The following is a 21,765-nucleotide window of genomic DNA, read 5'->3' on the forward strand; positions in this document are numbered from 1 at the left end:
CCCCTCCCCCACTCCTACTGTCTACGCTAAAGTTTTATTCTTTATTCCAAGTACGCAGCCCCCACCCCCAAGACTTTAAAAAAGTAAAGTTTTGTATGGGAAGAACACATAGTAAATCTATTAAAATTATCCAATTCTAACGTTAAAATACATACTCTGTGATAGATACAAAATTGCTTTGGCACACAAAATCCTATTAAGGTCAATTCCAAACAGTCGTGATCCCATTGTGTCAGCAAGTGAAATGGTCTAAACCCCCTTATTGGAGCTATTTTTTCAATCCATTCATTGTTGTCAATCGCTGTCCACAAGTTATGCAAGCTGTCTATTGTTCATATATAAGGTTTTTATCAAAGAGGTAATCGTATAGACTTTGAAAAAAATCTCATTCGATTTAAATTGAAAGTTCTAGATCCGTTTTTTAAAGTCAAGAATAATCGGACCGTAAGCCACCCCCCCCCCTGCCATAAAAACTTGAAACTTTTTGCAATCAAAAAAGAACAAAAATTAATTAAAAAAAAAAACTTTCAGAAAAATAAGTTTTTCAAAGAAAAGTAAAGTCCATTTTAAACTTAAGCTCAGGAGATAAAAATACCTGTTAAAATTCAAACTCAAAATGACCAGAAAATACAATTAAAGAATAAATGAAACCCAAAACAAACAGAAATTAAATAAACAATCATAGCAAAAAACATACAAAAAATAATAATATAAATGAATAAATAGATCTTAAAGCGAGTAATGCATATACTGAATATAAAAATCAAGCTTAAAGCGAAAAAAAAAGTTTGGTACTAAAGTATAAATGAAACTTAAAACGAACAAAAATTGAATAAACAATCATTATAAACAAACAAACAATATATATTAATGTAAATAAATAAATAAATCCTAAAACGAGTGAAACTTAAATTGAATGTGCAAATCAAGTTTGAATCGAATAAAAATAACTACAAACGAGAGTTTGGGTATCACCTCACTGCAGAAGCCTAATACCTACTGCGTCTTTGGCGCTTTACTGAAAACGAATTATATTACAAATGTTTTCTTTTGTACTTAATATTGAAAATAAATATTAAAATTACAGTAAAATTTTGAACTGATGAGCTTTCGGCAATTAATATCATTATACATCAAATATTCAGTTTAATTTATTAGTTCTTTCCAAGATTGGTCAAGACAAATATAGTTTCAATGCAAACAAAATTTGGATACTGCCCCCTTGTTTAACTGTAAAAACATAAGCCTTCTGCGTCATTGGGGCTTCACTGAAAACGAATTACTCGTATATTACAAATTTATTCTTTTCCAGTTCTTACAGCATTGAAAATGAAAATAAAAATTACAGTGCAAAAAAATCTTGAACTGATGGATCTTTCAACAATTAATATCAATATATATCTAATATTCAATTAGATTTTGTTTATACTTTCCAAGACTGTTCAAGATTCATATAGTTTTCAGTAAGGCGCCAATGACGCAGTAGGTTTTAGGCTTCTGCAGTGAGGCGATAACCAAACTCTTGTTTGTAGTTATATTTATTCTATACAAACTTGATTTGCATATTCAATTTCAGTTTCAATCGTTTTAAGATTTATTTATTCATTTACATGAATACCTATTGCATGTTTGTTTGCACTGATTGTTTATTTAATTTCTGTTCGTTTTAAGTTTCATTTATACTTTAATAGCAAAATATTTTTTTCGTTTTAAGCTTCATTTTCATATTGAATCTAAGCATTAATCGCTTTAAGATCTATGTATTCGTTAAAATTATTAATTGTTGTATGTTTTTGCTATGACTGTTTATTTAATTTCTCTTTGTTTGGGGTTTCATTTATTCTTTAATAGTAATTTCTGGTCTTTTTTATTTTGAATTTTAACATTTATTTGTATATCCTGATCTTAATTTTAAAATGGCCTTTAATTTTCTTTGAAAAATTATTTTTAGGAACTTTTTTTTTAATTAATACAAAATAAATGGTTAACATAGAAAATTATTTTAGACCTCCAATTAACTAGGTTGATGTTCTTGGTGCTTGATAAAATTGTAAAATAGTGTTTAATTACATGTTGGGGCCCATGGCTATCAGAAATATCAGAAATGCGCCGCACCCTTTTTTTTTAATTAATTTCATTTCTCTTTAATTTCAATACTTCGACCCTGGAGCCTGGCTATTACTAAAGTGTCCTTTCCGTACGGAAATTTCTTTCCGTAGTTCTTTCCGCAATTCTTTCGGGCAGAATAGACCAGTAGGGACAGTGGATCGATCACTCGACCACGATATCATACCCTAGTACCATCTGTAGTGGCACTGGTAAGGCTGTGCCACGTATCCGGGTGGCACAGGGAATAATACTGATGGTTTTAGAGTAAGAAAACTTGTGACAGCCATAGACTAAGAGCATTACTGGGACATTGGTAGTGAGCCAAATACACGTTTCTGAGGATATAAATCAATTTAGCCTATATCGTTGGTTCTCAACGGATTTTGGGCCATGCCTTACCAACACATTTCTAAAATCCTGATGCACCCCCGTGTTATTTAATATTTGTTTTTAAAATGTTTACGTGTATTCACATGAAGGCACTTTAAATGGCCATTAGCTTGGTATTTATATTGAAGTGGCCTCTAGGATTTTTTATGTTAATGAAAATCAGTGTCAGAACACAACACTTTTTTATAGCTTCCACTGCAACTTAACCCTCGTGTAACTGAACCTCTTGCTACTGAACCCTCGTGCATCTGACCCCAGGTGCAACTGAGCCACCGTGTTACTACACTTTCACTTAACTGAGCCTCCATGCAACTGAACCCTCGTGCTACTGAACCTCTTTGCAGCTCAACCCCAGTGAAACTGAACCCCTGTTTTCATGAGCCCTCTTCAAGCTCAACCCCCATTTAACTGAGCCGTCGTGCAACTCAACTTCTGTTTAATTCAGCCCTCGTGCAACTGAACCCCGTAAAACTTAAACCTCTTGCAACTCGACCCTCACTCAACTCCGTGAAAACTCAACCACATTCAGCTCAACCCTCATTCATCTCAACCTCTGTGTAATTTAATTCTTGTGAAACTCACCCCTGCCCCATTCTACTCACCTTCTGCGCAATTCAACTCTCATTTTAACTCAACTACCCCCCCCCCCCATCTAACAACAACAATTTATCCTTCTGTCCTCTACATTTGAAAAGTAGCAGAGCTTTTTATGCGCAGGGCCCGAACACATTTGATGGTAATGGTTGCAGCAATAACTGAACCCTGAGACAGAGAAAGTCCATAGTGGTCAAAATCTTAGAGATACATAAAAAAAAAACACTATCTCATATGAAAAACTTGCCGTCAATGCTGTTTCAAGAATGATAGCTATTATTTAAATGAATAGTAAAATTTTATTTGGAAAAAAAAATCCGAAGAAACTTTGCTATTAAATTTTGAGAACTTTTAAAGAGTCGGAAACAAAGATAAGTTTCTCTTTTTCTGTTTTATTTCTCTAGTGCTGATAGGGCACTAGAATATCACAGAGAGCTGTTTAATCTTATTTGAAATCTAATATTCTCATTTACCCGTCTTTTATAATTTCCTCTTGACAACACCAATAAAATGTCTTATGGCTCCAAAATTCATTTTGGCATCAATTCTGGAGCGTAAAGGCTTGAAAACAAAAAAGATCTACTCCATAAATCTCCATAAATTCGCTATTCAATCCAGCTTACAAGTATAAAAATCGCTACCGTCACAATATTTTTTATATTGTAATGAAAAAGTTTGTGATACCTTGGATGTGAAGGAAGATTTGTTTTGTGAGGAGGAATTAAGCAACAGTACTAAAAGGATTAAAGAATAATAAGGCTCCAGGTGCTGATAGGGTGGTAAATGAGTTTCTTAAATATGGTGGCTCTGAGGTTAGAAATAAGTTATTGAAGATTATGAATATGATTTTTGAAAAAGTGAAAGCACCTAATGGTTTTAGGAAAACCTTAATTAAGCCAGTTTACAAGAAAGGTGATAAAAGTAGGTGTGGTAATTATCGAGGCATTAGTCTGGTCTCTGTAGGTAGTAAATTACTTAGTAATATGATACTTTTTAGACTGAGAGATGCCGTAGACAAAGTTTTAAGAGAAGAGCAGTGCGGTTTTAGAAAAGGTAGAGCGTGTGTCGACCAAATTTTCACTCTTAGGCTAATAATTGAGAAGTGCCTGAGTTGTCAAACTCCTTTGGTCCCCAGTTTTATAGATTATGAGCAAGCGTTCAATTCTGTTGATAGAAGAGCTTTAGTAAAAGTTTTATCCTTGCATGGTATACTAGACAAATACATTAAAGTGATAAGTGCTATGTACGAGAATAACACTGCTGTGGTTAAGGTAGGAAATGAGGTTAGCAGCTGGTTTTGTATTAAATCAGGAGTTAAGCAGGGTTGTGTCCTATTCCCCTTTATATGGATTATTTTGATGGACTTTGTTTTAAGGAGCACAGGAAAGGCAATGGGGGAACACGGAATCAAATGGGGAGGATAAAGTCTCCTGGACTTGGATTATGCTGATGATTTAAGCATCCTAGATGAGACTGTGAGCAAAATGAATGAAGTTTTAGAGGTTTTGCGAGTTCAGGGTGCTAGAATTGGTTTGAAAATTAATGTTAGGAAGACAAAGTCAATAAGGCTAGGAATAAGTGAAGATGAAAAGGTGACGTTGGGTAATGAAAAGATTGATCAGGTGGGCAGCTTCACTTACCTTGGTAGTATTATTAGTAAAGATGGTGGAAGCAGTGAAGATGTTAAAAATAGAATAGCCAAAGTTCAGGGTGTTTTTTCGCAGTTAAAAAAAGTCTGGAAGAATAGGAAGATAAGTCTGCAAACCAAGATTAGAATATTAGAAGCTACAGTGATGACAGTGGTCAAATACGGCTCTGAAGCATGGACGCTCCGAAAAGCGGATGAAGATTTGCATGATGTTTTCCAGAGAAATTACTTAAGGATTGTTCTGGGTACCCGGCTGATTGACCGTATTTCAAACAATAGGCTATACGAAAATTGTGGTTCAATACCGCTCTCTAGGGCTATAATTAAAGAAAGGTTGAGGTGGTTAGGGCACGTTGTGCGGATGAAGGATAACAGATTGCCGAAGATTGTTCTTTTCGGCCAACCATCTAGGGCTAAACGGAAAGCAGGTCGTCCCCGTCTGGGTTGGGATGACGTCATAAAGAAAGATTTAAAGGAAATGGGAACTTCGTGGGCGGGTGTAAAAAGGGAGGCTTTGAATATATTAGGGTGGAGGAGGAGCGTGCGCAGCTGTGTTGGCCTCAGGCAGCTTGGTGCTGCGGTGAGTTGTTAGTAGTAGTAGTAGTAGTAGTAGTAGTTTTGATTCTGTAAACTTTGGTTTCTTCTCAATACCTTTCAATGTTTCTACGAATTCTTTCTGAGTTTTTTGTATTCCTAGACTAGAGGCTACATTCAATAACAATTGAAGCCCAACCAGAGAAAGAGTTATTTCTAATCTTCGAGCTGAGGCCCAGATTTAACAACTTTTCCTGCTCCCCATTCACACATTAAGAAAAAAATAATCATAATATTTGATCAAGTGGGGGAAAGAAATCAAAATCTGGTCATTTAGATGGAAACTGGATAAAGTCCTACTTGAATTAAATGAAAAAAACAAGTTTTTTTTACTGAAAGTAAGGAGCAACATTAACACTCAAAACGAACATTAGTTATTCAATATATGAAGGGATGACCCCTCCTCAAAACCTTGCTCTTTATGCTAAAGATTTGTTCTTCAAGTTCGTTCTGACTTTTGTGTATTCCTAGACTAGAGACTACATTCTATTAAAATTTAAGCCCGACCGGAAAAAAAAGGCTATTTCTAATCTTAAAGCTGAGGCCCAAATTCAACAACCCTCTGTGCTCCCCATTCATATATTTAAGAAAATAATCGTAATATTTGACCAAATACGCGGAAAGACATCAAAATTTGGCCATTTAGATGGAAACTGGGTAAACTCCTACTTGAATTAAACAAAAAACAGAAATTTTTCCGTATGTGAAGGGTTGCCCCCTCTTCAATACCTTGCTCTTTACGCTAAAACTTTTAACACTAAAAAAGCTTCCTATTCTAATTAAACTTAGATTAAGTTGCCGTTCTTGAAAAAAAGGCACAAACAGTTAAACTTTAGCGTAAAGTGCAGGGCATTGAAGAGGGGGCCACCCTTCATATACGGAATAATTTCTGTTCTTTTTTAGTGCTAATGTTGCTCCTTACTTTAAGTTAAAAAAAACTTGTTTTTTATTTAATTTCTGATCGTGCTTCAAATAATGCCGCAAGTCTGGATCATCCTCCATGAAGTATCCCCTCTTTCTCATGAGAAGCTCCTCCGAGGAAATTTCATCCCACGCAAAAATTCCCTCCAGATAGTTCCATCTTCGTTGAAAATCTACCCCCGCTCCGTAAAATTCAGCCTGAAAAATTCTCCGTAGCATACTTTTCATTTGAATAAGGCTTTAATTTCGAATCGGTTTCTTCATCGCTCAGGAAGTACCCCCTTCCGTGGAATTTTTTCCTGAAATCAAAACACACGAAAAGTAGCCCCCGGATAATTCCCCCGGAACATCTCCACATGCAAAATTGAATTGGTAAAGACAATGTGACATAATTAAAAAGAATTTTATATAGGAGTTCTGTCAAATCCCCCGCGGTAAAATTTTCCCTGAAAAATTCATCCTCCGAAAATTTCCTTCCCCAAGAAAAATTCTCCCTTTGGAATTACACCCGAAGCTCAACCTCCCCCCCACCCGAAAAAAAAATCTGCATACTTCCCGATGACAAATACTATTCCTGAACAATGGGAAAATGTCATAAGATACGGGCCTCTCCCCAAGAACTCTGGGGGTCTTTTTACCCCTGAAGACATATTTATTGAATCTTTCAACTATACTGAACAAAATGGCTATCTCAAAATTTTGATCAAATAAGTTAGGGGAAAACTTGGCGTGTGAGGGGGGAAGTTACCCTCCAATCTTTTTGGTCACTTAAAAAGGGCACTAGATCTTTTATTTCTGTTCGAAGGAACCCTGTCCCGTTCTTCTTGAACTATTATTTCGATAGAATTACCCATGGGAAAAGCACAAATAAAAAAACACGCACTCGAGAAATTTCTTCAGGCAAAACTAGCAAAATTCTACCTTTTTGTATATAAGAGCTTGAAACCTCTACAGGAGGATTTTCTGTTAGGCTGAATCTGATGGTGTTATTTTCATTAAGATTCCTCGAGTTTTGGAGGGTATTTCCTCCCTATTTCAAAGATCATGCAAATTTTCTAAGGCTCATAACTTTTGATAGGTAAAATTAAACTTGGTTACTCTTACATATTTGGAATCACCATAATAAGCTAATTCTTTTTATGCATAAATTAATATCAAAGTTCCCTTTTTAGAGTTTCGGTTACTGTATTGAGGGCTGTTTGATGGGGTAATTATCATCTTTGACCATCCAAAAAGATACACAAAGCTGCATCTTGAAAGAAAAGCGTTTTTTTTTTTACGTACAAAGGCACTTGGTATAGTGATTTCCTTTAAAATGAACTTTAAACAGCTCTCTATGATGTTCCAGTGTCCTGCAAGCAGTGAAGAAGGGAAAAAAGGAGAAAAGGAGGATATATCAGGGCTACCTATGCAAAAAAAAAGTGATTGTCCTTCTTGTTCAAGCCAGGGCCTTGAAGCTTCATGATTAGGGTTTTTCAACCATGGCAATTCCAAAGGTGTGAACCTACATCATTGAATTTGAACCTACATCATTTTTTTTAAATTAAAATCCAAAATAAAAGTTGATTCCAACATTATTGCTCTGCACACTGATAAATCTTGGCACTTTAACGGGGTTGGACCTTGTTAGAGTCCTTCATTTAATACTTGAAATTGATACTTTTATATTTTTCCTGCAGGCCTCAAATAAAAGCAAAATAGAAAGGCAAAAAATTAGAAGAATTAATAGAAATTGAATTACCAATAAAGACAAATATTCTATTATATTTTTTCGGTACTTGGCAGGATCAATACAAAATACTAGGGTATATAGGAGTGCCGCTATTGATGTTAAAAGTAATGATCACCATCTAGTAGTGTCAAGGGTTAATTTAAAGCTGAAATATCGGAAGGGTAACTACCTCCTGGGAAGTTATGATATTGGTAGACTCCAGGATAAAAATTTGAGAGAAACTTTCCAGGAACAGTTGAACACTAAACTTGAGAGTTTAAATTTTGATGATGTGGAAGATGATTGGAATAATTTTAGAAAAATAATTTGTGAAGTTGCTGAAGCTGTCTTAAGGAAGTAAGCTGGATCTGTGGCTAAGAATATTAGTGAAAAAGCTTTATGTTTTATAAAAAGGAGAAAGGACTTGTACCATAATTACCTTAGTGATAGATCATATGAAAACAAAATGAATGTAAAGAAAGTGGAGAAAGCATTAAAATATGAACTAAGGAGGTGTGAAGTGGAGGCCATGGATAAAATTGCCGAGGATCTGGAAGATGTAGCTAGACGGCATAATAGTAAAATATTGTACTGGCATGTTAACAAATTGAGAGGGAGTAGTCAATGCGGACTTGGCTTAGCTAAAGAAAGGAATGACGCCGCAATGCGAAAAGGAAAAACTAAACAGAGATGGGCCGAACATTTTGAGAATTTGCTTAACCGATAAAGAGTTGAAGGAAGAGATATATAGGAAAATGAAAAAGTTTGTGATACCATGGATGTGAAGGAAGATTTATTCTGTGAGGAGGAATTAGCAACAGTACTAAAAGAACTAAAAAATAATAAGGCTCTAGGTGGTCTCAAAACCAGAGAAAATGCGACTCAGATTCAGGATATAATCAACATACGTAAGTAATGACACATCAAAACTGCCGTAAATACAGGTGGACTCAACAGAACTCTTGGCTGGAATAACTGAGATATTAAGGAGCGCGGGGGAAGTAAGACCACCCCTAGAAGTCTAACACTATTTAGCACATTAACAAGCTCTGAGCCGCACTTCATTTTGGTACGAAGATGTTTATACATGCATCGAATACACTTAATAGCTGAAATGTAAACCCTCTCTTTACAGCTTATACCAAAATCTGAGCAAAAATACCCGAATCAAATGCTCTGGCTATGTCCAAAGCGCGTAGAACAAGAAAATTCCCGGAACCCTCCACATCTTCAAGACCCTTAAAAGAGGAAAAAGAGCAGCAGCTTATATCAAAATCTGAGCAAAAATACCCGAATCAAATGCTATGGCTATGTCCAAAGCGCGTAGAACAAGAAAATCCCCGGAACACTCCACATCTTCAAGACCCTTAAAAGAGGAAAAAGAGCAGCAGCTTATATCAAAATCTGAGCAAAAATACCCGAATCAAATGCTATGGCTATGTCCAAAGCGCATAGAACAAGAAAATCCCCGGAACCCTCCACATCTTCAAGACCCTTAAAAGGGAAAAAAAGAGCAGCTCATAACCAAGTTCTTTCTGAAAACTGAACTGATGCGCAGGCACAGAATACTTTTGGGAAATATCTATAAAAAATAATAGACTCAAAAATTGTAAGTACAAGAAACGGTTCAATAATCATCAGGATCTTTTTTCCCTTTTTTGGGTATAGGTGTAATCTGGCCAATATAAAACTGTTGAGGCACAATACCAGAAGAAATTGACATTTGAAAAAGTAACGAAAGATGCTGCGACAGAAGGTCACTAGAATGTTCGTAATGTTTAGCAGATATTAAATCAAGACCGCCAGACGATTTTTCTTAACATTTTTAGAGTAAAGTTAATATAAAACGGCGTCCCTGTAAAAGCAGAGCGCATAAAGTTAGCAAGTAAACGGTCAAGCTCTTATTCAAATTTACTTTCGGCAACTAGGTCAGACGATGAAAACTAACTTTTATAATAATCAATCCAGCTTTTTTCTGGAAAACTACCGACAGAAGTCTGATCACTGTGTTTAAAACATTTCCATAAAAGTGAAGCATCACTAGCTATCCTATCGACATTTTTTGGAATTAACATTATTTTGTGGTCTTTAAGGGCTCTTGTGAACTTTCTTTTGTCTTCAAGCGCAATTCGTTTAATATACCGGAACGCGAGTTATCGGATTCGTTCCAGATTCGGGGCCGCAATTTAACCGAATCGCATGCTGCAACAAGACTTGGATTTTTAGACCAGTCGGTGACTTCTATCTTTTTGCAAACACGTGTGGATGAGACTGCACACTTTTCCAAGTATTGAAGCGCGTGAAGGGTTCCTGCAAGGTAACTCGTAACCTATATTTCGATCTCGCGCTCACTAATATAAAACCTGCATTCTGAGCTAATTAGGTGAAATGGAACTTTAATTTTGTTGAGTAACCTGTCATATTCGGACATGAATAGCTGACGATCAGCGTGACTTCAGTCGAACATTAAATCACTTTTTCTCTTGAGGGGTTTTGCTTTCGACATTGCACTCAATTGTCGCACAAATAGGTAAGTGGTCAGAGTGGTAGCCTTCACAAATTACAGTGGCTGGTTTAATAGAAAAGGGAGAAACAACATGATCGAGGTTCGAAGTTGAAGAGCTGGGACCACCATAGGTACAGTTTAGGATTCATTTTTGTCAAATAGCGAGTACGAAGTAGAAATGAAGCTCAATAGGAAATGGCTTCTGGGGAGCGTTTTATCAGTCAACTCACAGTTAAAGTCACCTATTAATATCGAGCGCGTGACTGCGGATTTTGCGTTTTTCTTAAACAGCCCACCCACTTTTTTGCAAGTCCTCATAAACTTCACGTCGGATTTCTCGTTATGATAGTTTGTTGGTAGGTAAACATTCATTATGGTTGTATTCAGATTTGACAGTGCAAGAATACGATCACCTGCTTCAATTAATTCACAGAGTAAGTGAGTCAAAATCGTGAGGCCACCAGAGAGGCGTCCACACGGTGCCGTTATTTTTGATGGAGAGAAAAACACAGCACAATCCGACAAGATTTAAAGCAATTTTCTTTTGTCTGCTGACAAAAAATGTTCTGAGGAAGCAAATAATATCACATTCCTTGAGCAAATGGGTCAAAACATGAATTTTATCAGAAGCTTTTCCGTTTATATTCCATGATAGAATCGAAACTGGACACAGCATAATTTCGAAATCTGTTTTGGTAGAGATTGAGCTACGGGACACTTATAGCTATAGCAGGAATGATCAGTAGACTTACATAGTGTACATCTTATAAGTCTAGGACAGGGATCATCTTTAGAACCATAGTGTCCTTCTTCGCCGCAAACTGAACAAATACAATAGTTCTTGCACGCGCCAGAAATATGCCCAAAGGCTTGATATATGTAGCACCTTAGAGGAAGAAATAAAAATTCTGAAACCCAGAATTTCTCGAAACCAATCGCTGGTAGATTTGCAATCGCATTCATTAGATCAGTTTTGGACTCGTACTGTAACTTGAACAAACGGGAGTGACCAATTTGTTTGGCTATTATGCATTTAGGAATTACGATTGATCTTACTATTGGTATTAAAAGGCAAGTGATGCTTAGGAAAATCACTCCATGAAATTCAGCATATAAGAGAACCCTAATACCTATTTCTAGGAAATTAAAATTAGGAAATTAAAATGGCTCCAGTGCCATTTTTAAGCAGCCAAACAGATTGCTGCAAGGGAAGGTATCATGTTCCGTATTGTTATGGCGTAAAACTGCAAATTTGCACCAAACAAGGTGAAGTTGCTTTGTAGGGAAAACTCTGAGATCGCCAATCGACTTATAAGTATCGAACAACTATAAATTTAGCATCTCATTTTTGGAGGTAACATTCCTTCTTAAAAAGTCACATAGTTTATACAAAATAAATGGTTAACCTAGAACATTATTTTAGAGCTCCATTTACCTATGTTTATGTTCTTGGTGCTTGATAAAACTGTAAAGTAGTGTTTAATTGCATTTTGGGGCCCATGGCTCTGGATATCAGAAATGCGTCATGCCCTTTTTGTAAAATTAAATTCATTTCTCTTTAATTTCAATACTTCAACCTTGGGCCTGGCTATTACTGAAGTGTCCCCTTAGAAGAATTTCTTTCCGTACTTCTTTCCTTAATTCTTTAGGGCAGAATAGTCCAAGAAGGACAGTGGATCGCTGGACCCCGATATCATACCCTAGTACCATCTGTAGTGGCACTGGTATTGCTGTGCCACGTATCCGGGTGGCATAGGGAATAATAATGATGGCTTTAGAGTAAGAAAACTTGTGACAGCCATAGACTAAGAGCATTACTGGGACATTGGTAGTGAGACATTTCTAAAATTCAAGACATTTCTAAAATCCTGATGCACCCCCGTGGTATTTCATGTTTGTTTTAAAAAATGTTATGTGTATTCACCTGAAGGCACCATAAATGGCCATTAAGGTGAATGTGGCTGAATGTGGTTGAGTTGCACGGACATTGAGTTGAGTGAGGGTTGAGTTGCAGGAGGTTTAAGTTTGAAGAGGGCTCATGAAAACAGGGGTTAAGTTTCACTGGGGTTGAGCTGCAAAGAGTTTCAGTAGCACGAGGGTTTAGTTGCATGGAGGCTTAGTTTAAGGAAAGTGTAGTAACACTGTGGTTCAGTTGCACCTGGGGTCAGATGCACGAGGGTTCAGTAGCAAGAGGCTCAGTTACACGAGGGTTAAGTTGCAGTGGAAGCTACAAAAAAGTGTTGTGTTCTGACAATGATTTTCATTAACATAAAAAAAGCCTAGAGGCGACTCAAATATAAATACCAAGCTTTTATGTTATATTAATGAAAATCATTTTCAGAACACAACACTTTTTTATAGCTTCTACTGCAACTTAACCCTCGGGTAACTGAGCCTCTTGCTACTGGACCCTCGTGCTTCTGACCCCAGGTGCAACTGAGCCACCGTGTTACTACGCTTTCCCTTAACTAAGCCTCCATGCAACTGAACCTCTTTGTAGCTCAACCCCAGTGAAACTAAACCCCTGTTTTCATGAGCCCTCTTCAAGCTCAACCCCCGTTTAACGGAGCCGTCGTGAAACTGAACTTCTGTTTAACTCAGCCTTCGTGCAACTGAACCCCGTAAAACTTAAACCTCCTGCAACTTGACCCTCACTCAACTCAATATCCGTGCAACTCAACCACATTCAGCTCAACCCTCATTCAACTCAACATCTGTGTAATTTAATTCTTGTGAAACTCACCCCCCATTCTACTCACCTTCTGCGCAATTCAATTCTCATTTAACTCAATGTTCATTCAACTCAATCCTCATTTACCCCAAACCTGTCTGAATCAACCCCCTTTCGAATCAATTACATTCAGCTCAACCCTCCTTGATTCAATAATATAACTACAAAATGCAATGCAGCCGGTTTTTCTCGGAGATTATTTGAAACAAAAACTATGTTTTCTAAAGAGTTAAAGAGGCTGAGTCACAAGTTCAACCCTTAAAACGTACAGGGATTAGGAGGTTCAGTTGAGGGGGCTGCCGCCCCCCAAACCCCCGCTTTTGCAGCCTCTTTTGTTAAGATTTTTTCTTTTGGGGGTCTACCGCCCCCCCCTCAACCCCCGCTTTTTCCCTTGCAAAGAAATGCTTTGCAACACGAACGAAGTCTGCTTGAATTTTTTACCGTCAGAACATCCTATTGCATCTTTTTGATTAGAAACAGTACTGAGCCTGTTTGCTGGATTTTTTACAGGAGATTTTTCCCTAACCGATAACATGCTATAATGTGATGAACTTAACAATTTTGAACAGAAAAAATAGGGAACAGAAGAAGGGCTCAGCATAAACAAGCAGTTTAGGTTCAGGTTCATCTATTTTTGCATCATACATAATCACACTGAATACATAACTATACCTGGCACAGAGACAAGTTTGTAGTTATAACTGTAACAGACTGAGTTGTCAATGCCAAATTCTCTGAAGATTCAAAAAAAAAATGCCATTGAAACAGTTTCATTCGTGTTGGTACGACCAACTGATTTCAGGCTACAGGACTTAAAAAATCTTAACAAAAGAGGCTACAAAAGCCTCTTTAACTCTTTATAAAACGTAGTTTTTTTCAAATAATTTCTGCACGTTTTTGTACAGTTTATTACTTATTATTGCTTGACTAGCTGTTAGCTGATCGTGTCAGGAGTTAAAGCTGGGGGGCTGCCGCCCCCCAAACCCCCCACTTTTGAAGATTCTTTGTTAAGGCTTTTAATTCCTGAATACTCAAATCAAATGCACAGTAAGATTTTCTTTTTTCAACTTTTCTTCGGGCATGCGGGTATACGGCATGTTATCAAAGCAGTGGAGACTTACCTGTAAGCTGAAGGCCGAGTGTGATATTCTTCTGGAGACGCCTGTTGAGCCGAAGGATTTAATAGATTGGATTTAAAAAAGAAACTGAGTTTCTCTTTAAACTTTAAATTTAAGAAATACTACTTTAAATTCAATATATAGAAAATTTACTCTGACGAGGAATCGAACCTGGGTCTTCCGCATGACAGACAAGAATAGTGACCACTGGACCATCAGAGACTTTGTTAAATTATTTTCTAGTCTCTGCAATCTATTTTCAACACAAGCAAATACAAAGTAAGATTTTCGTTTTTTGACAAGAAAAAACTTCTGGGAAAGAACTTGAATTTTTTGAAGCTTGTAGTTGGTCTTTTCAGGTTAAGAGAATTATTTTGATCTAATTTAATTATGAAATATAATGCTTTTAGGAATTTTAAAAATTAACATGGGCCCTTATAGGAAAACGAGGTTTTTCGTAAATGTAAATTCGGGGGATAATTTTTTCGGTCTGAAAATATCAAAAGGCCCTAACAGGTCGAATTTCGCTTCGAATGAGTCCTCATTCACCCGGATCCGTTGCCAACTGTGGCCTGTAGGCGTGTCAGATAAAAATAAAAATAACTTGATATTTGGTTTTTGGAAAACAGGGAAGGAGTAAATGGATTGAGCTTAAATTTCGAGGATAAGTTTCCAGGCCCTAGGAAAGCTTATCCTCTAAATTTTAGCCCGATCGAACAACGTTAAAGAGGGCTGTGGTGGGAAAAATTAACAAGGGCTCTTATAGGAAAACGAGGTTTTTCGTAAATGTAAATTCGGGGGATAATTTTTTCGGTCTGAAAATCTCCCACTCCCTAACAGGTCAAATTCCGCTTCGAATGAGTCCTCATTCATTCGGATCCGTTGCCAACTGTGGCCTGTAGGCGTGGTTGATAAAAAAAAATAACTTGATGAACATTAAGTGGCTATATTTGGTTTTTGGAAAACAGGGAAGGAGTGATCGGAATGAGCTGAAATTTTGAGGATAAGCTCCCAGGCCCTGGGGAAGCTTATCCTATAAATTTCAAAACGAACATTAATTATTCAATATATGAAGGGTTGACCCCTCCTCGAAGCCTTGCTCTTTATGCTAAAGCCTTTTTCTTCAAGTTCGTTCTGACTTTTGTGTATTCCTAGACTAGAGACTACATTCTATTAAAATTTAAGCCCGACTGGAAAAAAGGCTATTTCTAATCTTAAGCTGAGGCCCTAATTCAGCAACCCTCTGTGCTCCCCATTCACACATTTAAGAAAATAATCGTAATATTTGACCAAATGCGGGGAAAGAAATCAAAATTTGGCCATTTAGATGGAAACTGGGTAAACTCCCGCTTGAACTAAATAAAAAACAGTTGTTTTTAACTGAAAGCAAGAAGCAACATTAAAACTCAAAACAAACAGAAATTATTCTGTATGTGAAGGGTTGCCCCTTCTTCAATACCTTGCTGTTTACGCTAAAACTTTTAACACTTAAAAAAGATTCCTATTCTAATGGAACTTAGATTCAATTGCCGTTCTTGAAAAATTGGCAAAAACAGTTAAACTTTAGCGCAAAGTGCAGGCCATTGAAGAGGGGGCCACCCTTCATATACGGAATAATTTCTGTTTTTTTGTGCTAATGTTACTCCTTACTTTAAGTTTAAAAAAACTTGTTTTTTATGTAATTTCTGATCGTCTTTCAAGTTATGCCGCAAGTCTGGATCATCCTCCATGAAATATTCCCTCTTTCTCATGAGAAGCTCCTCCGAGGAAATTTCATCCCACGCAAAACTTCCCTCCAGATAGTTCCAGCTTCGTTGAAAACCTCCCCCCCCCCATAAATTCAGCCGGAAAAATTCTCCATGGCATACTTTCGTTTGAATAAGGCTTTAATTTCGAATCGGTTTCTTCATCGCTCTGGGAGTATCGCCTTCCGTGGAATTTTTCCCGGAAATCAAAACACACGGAAAATAGCCCCCGGATAATTCTCGTGGAACATCTCCACATGCAAAATTGAGTTGGTAAAGACAATGTGACATAATTAAAAATAATTTTATATAGGAGTTCTGTCAAATTCCCCGTTCTAAAATTTTCCCTAGAAAATTCATCCTCCGGAAATTTCCTTCTCCAAGAAAAATTCTCCCTTTGGAATTACACCCCATGCTCAAACTACCCCCCCCCCGAAAAAAAATATCTGCATACTTCCCAATGACAAATACTATTCCTGAACAATGGGCAAATTTCATAAAGATAAGGGCTTCTCCCCACGAACTGTGGGGGGTCTTTTTACCCCTGGAGATATATTTATTGAATCTTTCAACTATACTGAACAAAATAACTATCTCAAAATTTTGATCAGATAATTTGGGGGGAAACGTGGCGTGCGAGGGGGGCAGTTACCCTCCAATCTTTTTGGTCACTCAAAAGGGGCACTAGATCTTTTAATTTCTGTTCGAAGAAGCCCTCTCCCGATCTTCTTGAACTATTATTTCGATACAATTACCCGTGGAAAAAAACAAATAAAAAAACACGCACTCGAGAAATTTCTTCTGGCAAAAATAGCAAAATTCCACATTTTTGTATATAAGAGCTTAAAACTTCTACGGGGGGTTTTCTGGTAGGCTGAATCTGATGGTTTGATCTTCATTAAGATTCCTCGAGTTTTTGAGGGTATTTCCTTCCTATTTCAAAGATCATGCAAGTTTTCTAAGGCTCGTAACTTCTTATAGGTAAAACTAAACTTGGTGACTCTTACATATTTAAAATGACGATAATAAGCTAACTCTTTTTATGTATCAATTAATATCAAAGTTCCCTTTTTAGAGTTTCGGTTACTATTGAACCAAGTTGCTCCTTGCTTACAGTTCGTTACCCTGAGCTGTTTGATGGGGTAATTATCATCTTTGACCATCCAAAAAGATACACAAAGCTGCATCCTGAAAGAGGACCGTTTTTTTTTGTAGTGTCCTGCAAGCAGTGAAGAAGGAAAAAGAAGAAGAAAAGGAGGATACATCAGGGCTACCTATGCAAAAAAAAGTGATTGTCCTTCTTGTTCAAGCCAGGGCCTTGAAGCTTCATGAATAGGGTTTTTCAACCATGGCAATTCCAACGGTGTACTTTTTTTTCTTAAATTAAAAGCCAAAATAAAAGTTTATTCCAACATTATTGCTCTGCTCACTGATAAATATTGGCAATTTAACGGGGTTGTACCTTGTTAGAGTCATTCATTTAATACTTGAAATTTCATATTTTTATATTTTTCCGGCGGGCCTCAAATAAAAGCAGAATAGAAAGACAAAAAAAATTAAAAGAATTAATAAAAATTAAATGACTAATAAAGGGAAACATCCTATTATATTTTTTCGGTAATTGGCAGGATCAATACAAGATACTAGGGTATATAGGAGTGCCGTTATTGATGTTAAAAGTAAAGATCACCATCTAGTAGTGTCAAGGGTTAATTTAAAGCTGAAATATCGGAAGGGTAACTACCTTCCGGGAAGTTATGATGTTGGCAGACTCCAGGATAAGAATTTGAGAGAAAATGTCCAGGAACAGTTGAATGCAAAACTTGAGAGTTTAAAATTTGATAATGTGGAAGATATTTGGAATAATTTTAGAAAAATAATTTGTGAAGTTGCTGAAGGTGTCTTAGAGAAGAAAGCTAGAACTGCAGTTAAGAATATTAGTGAAAAAGCTTTATGTTTCATAGAAAGGAGAAAGGACTTGTACCAGAATTACCTTAGTGATAGATCATATGAAAACAAAAGGAATCTAAAGAAAGTGGAGAAAGCATCAAAATATGAACTAAGGAGGTGTCAAGTGGAGGTCATGGATAAAATTGCCGAGGATCTGAAAGATGAAGCTAGCCGGCATAATAGTAAAATATTGTACTGGCATTAAGGTTTTTAGGAAAACCTTAATTAAGCCACTTTATAAGAAAGGTGATAAAAGTGAGTGTGGTAATTATTGAGGGATTAGTTTGGTCTCTGTAGGTAGTAAATTACTTACTAATATGATACTTTTTACACTGAGAGATGCCGTAGACAAAGTTTTAAGAGAAGAACAGTGTGGTTTCAGAAAAGGTAGTGGATGTTTCGACCAAATTTTCACTCTTAGGTTAATAATTGAGAAGTGCCTGAGTTTTAAAACACCTCTAGTCCTGAGTCTTATAGATCATGAGCAAGCGTTCGATTCTCTTGATAGAAGAGCTTTAGTAAACTTGATAGAAGAGCTTCTTGTATGGTATACCAGACAAATACATTAAAGTGATAAGTACTGTGTACGAGAATAACACTACTGGGGTTAAGGTAAGAAATGAGGTTAGCAGCTGATTTTGTATTAAATCAGGAGTTAAGCAGGGTTGTGTTCTATCCCCTTTTAAATGGATCATTTTGATGGACTTTGTCTTAAGTAGTACAGGAAAGGCAATGGGAGACCACGGAATCAAATGGGGAGGAAAAAGTCTCCTGAACTTAGATTATGCTGATGATTTAATTATCCTAGATGAAAGTGTGAGCAAAATGAATGAAGTTTTAGAGGTTTTGCGCGTTCAGGGTGCTAGAATAGGTTTGAAAATTAATGTTAGGAAGATTAAGTCAAAGGCTAGGAATAAGTGAAGAAGAAAAGGTGAAGTTGGGTAATGAAAAGATTGATCAGGTGGACAGATTTATTTACCTTCGTAGTATTATTAGTAAAGATGGTGGGAGCAGTGAAGATGTCAAAAGTAGAATAGCCAAGGCCCAGGGTTTTTTTTTCACATTTGGAATAAAGTTTGGAAGAATAGGAAGATAAGTCTGCGAATACAGAAGGAATATTGGAGCCGGTGATCAAATGTGGCTCAGAAGCAAGGGCACTCCGAAAAGTGGATGAAGGTTTGCTAGATGTTTTCCAGAGAAATTGCTTAGGTATTGTTCTGGGTACCCGGATGACTGACCGTATTTCAAACAATAGGCTATACGAAAAATGTGCTTCAATACCGCTCTCTAGGGCTATAATGAAGAAAGGTTGAGGTTGCTAGGGCATGTTGTGCGGATGAAGGATGACAGATTTCCGAATATTGTTTTTTTTTTTCGGCCAACCATCCTGGGCTAAACGAAAAGCAGGTCGTCCTCGTCTGGGGTGGGAGGACGTCATAAAAAAAGATTTAATGGCAATGGGAACTTCATGAGTGGGTGCAAAAAGGGAAGCTTTGAATAGATTGGGATGGAGGAGAAGCGTGCGTAGCTGTGTTGGCCTCAGGCGTCATAGTGCTGCGATGCGTTGTTAGGTAGTAGTAGTAGTAGTAGTTTTCGGTACTTTATTTTTTTTCAGTATTTGGCTATTACATAAAAAACACTCGAGAAGTGAAGTTTGGTGAAAAGTAATTAAACAAAATAAAATATGACGAAAATACAATGCTTTAGTAACAAAATAATGAAAACTACCACAAAGAATTATGAAAGGGGGCCACCTGGAGCAGGTAACCTAAAATAACCTAACCTAACCAAAATACCAACTGAATATTTAATATGAAAAAGCTGTAACGTGGTTTCTCAACGAGCCGAAGGTTATTGCCTGGTTTAGACATCATGAAAACCCGGGTATTAAAAAAATACAATTTATCGAGTGTGTTTTGTATTTTAGACAAGTAATATTTTTAAGTGATCCTTATAAAAAAAAAAAAAATGAAACTTTCCGAAAAAAATTCAAAGAAAAGTAAAGAGCCATATTGAACTAGAAACCGGAATAAACAAAGTCCTTTAAATATTCAAACTCAAAACGGACAGAAATTACTATTAAACAATAAATGAAACCCAAAACGAACAAAATTTAAAATAAATGTTCATACGAAGCATAAAGATGACAGAAACTGATATAGATGAATAAATAAGTCTTTAACCGAGTAAAAATGAAATTGAACATTCAAGTCAAACTTAAAACGAAAAACAATTCTACAAACGAGAGTTTGCTTACTGCGTCCTAACACTCCTTAGATAACCGTAAAAGTTCCGAAGCCTATTTTGTCACTTGTGTTTTATTGAAAACTGTGCATTATTTTAACAGTGAAGTTTACTTTTTCAAAACATCGATGACGAACTAAAATGAAACACTAGAATAATCAAGATCCTAAAAGAATTAATGAAAATTTATTGAATATTAAATATATAATAATAATAACCCCTGGAAATCCCAAGACTGCCAGATGCAACACTGTATCTTTATGATACAAAACGGTACACTGTATTCAAGAGACAAAATTGTGCAAGAATCGAACACTGGGTTTTTTTCATTTTTCAACATTATAAACATAAAAAAAAACTTTTACAGTATATTTTGTTCTCAGTAAAGCCCAAATGACGCAATAGGTCTTGAAACTTTTTGCGGTGAAGGAAGGGGAGAAAGGGGCAGTAGACAAATCCCGGTTTGTAGTAATATTTGTTCGTTTTCAGTTTGATTTGAATATTCAATTGATTTTTACTAATTTTAAGGTTTCTTTAATTCTTTTGTGTCTGTCAGTATCTGCCATCTTTAAGTTTGATGTGATCATTTATTTTAATTTATGTTCGTGATGGATTCCATATATTTTTAGTCGTAATTTCTGGACGTCTTAAGTTTGAATTATTACTGACTTTTATTCATGCTTGTCTTAAGTTTAATATGGCTTTTTATTTTTATTTAAAAGACTTCTTTTATGGAAAGTCTTTTTTAAATTAATTTCTATCCGTTTTTATTCACAAAGTTTTATTATTGGTTATTATAATGAATATTTCTCCAGTTTTTCACGTCTTCGGCATTAGAATTAATATATCCGATTCAAATTAATTAGTTTTAGTTAGTATCTTTTGATTTATTTCAATATAGACCTCAACATTCCCTGAAAGTTTCATGTTAATACCATTAGCGGTTTCTGAGATATTGAAGAAACGCCTTTTTAACAACCGGGATCCATATAGTTGTGGATTGATTAAGTTCAACATCCCTCTCAATATTCTCTGAAAATTTCGACTAAATATCCTTAACTATTGCTGAGATATTGCAGACAAGCCATTTTGACAACCAATAATGCACATGGTGTCTTTTGATTTGGTTCAATTTCTCAGTCGACATTTCCTGAAATTTTCACTGCACTGAGAGATATGCTAAGCATAAATTTTTAAGTAAGCACGAGACAAAATTCGTATAGGTTATAAAATCGTAGAAATAATTATCGGTGGTTACTTAGGTAAAGCAGCACATATTCTTACCGTAAAATCCCTTTTTAGGATGCTCCCTTATCCTTAGCCCTTTTTTGCTTTTTATATCAAATAGATCTCGAACTCTTTCATTATAGATCTCCATCATTGACACTGAGACTTCAAAGGTGTTGCCTGATTCCTCTAATTTAGAGAAAAGACTTTCACAGAATAATGGTACAATTCCTAAAAGAAAAGTAACTGCAAAATTATTCTTTTCCACACAAAAGCA

General features: G+C 36.2%; 1 protein-coding gene across 1 annotated transcript in view; it reads right to left on the reverse strand.

Moving 5' to 3' along the window:
• The window catches only part of LOC148948584 (kinesin-like protein KIF28), a 288,269-nt gene that overhangs the window by 225,380 nt on the left and 41,124 nt on the right, over positions 1-21,765 (reverse strand). Inside the window, exons 4-5 of the mRNA XM_089094971.1 lie at positions 21,546-21,719; positions 10,110-10,277 (exon numbers count right to left, since the gene is read on the reverse strand). Of these exons, the coding sequence (XP_088951097.1) occupies positions 10,110-10,277; positions 21,546-21,719 (342 nt within the window). The remainder of the gene's footprint in view (positions 1-10,109; positions 10,278-21,545; positions 21,720-21,765) is intronic.

This window comes from Artemia sp. Qi Xiang Cuo, chromosome 9 (genome assembly GCF_049724085.1).
Source record: "Artemia sp. Qi Xiang Cuo chromosome 9, ASM4972408v1, whole genome shotgun sequence".
Lineage (NCBI taxonomy): Eukaryota > Metazoa > Arthropoda > Branchiopoda > Anostraca > Artemiidae > Artemia > Artemia sp. Qi Xiang Cuo.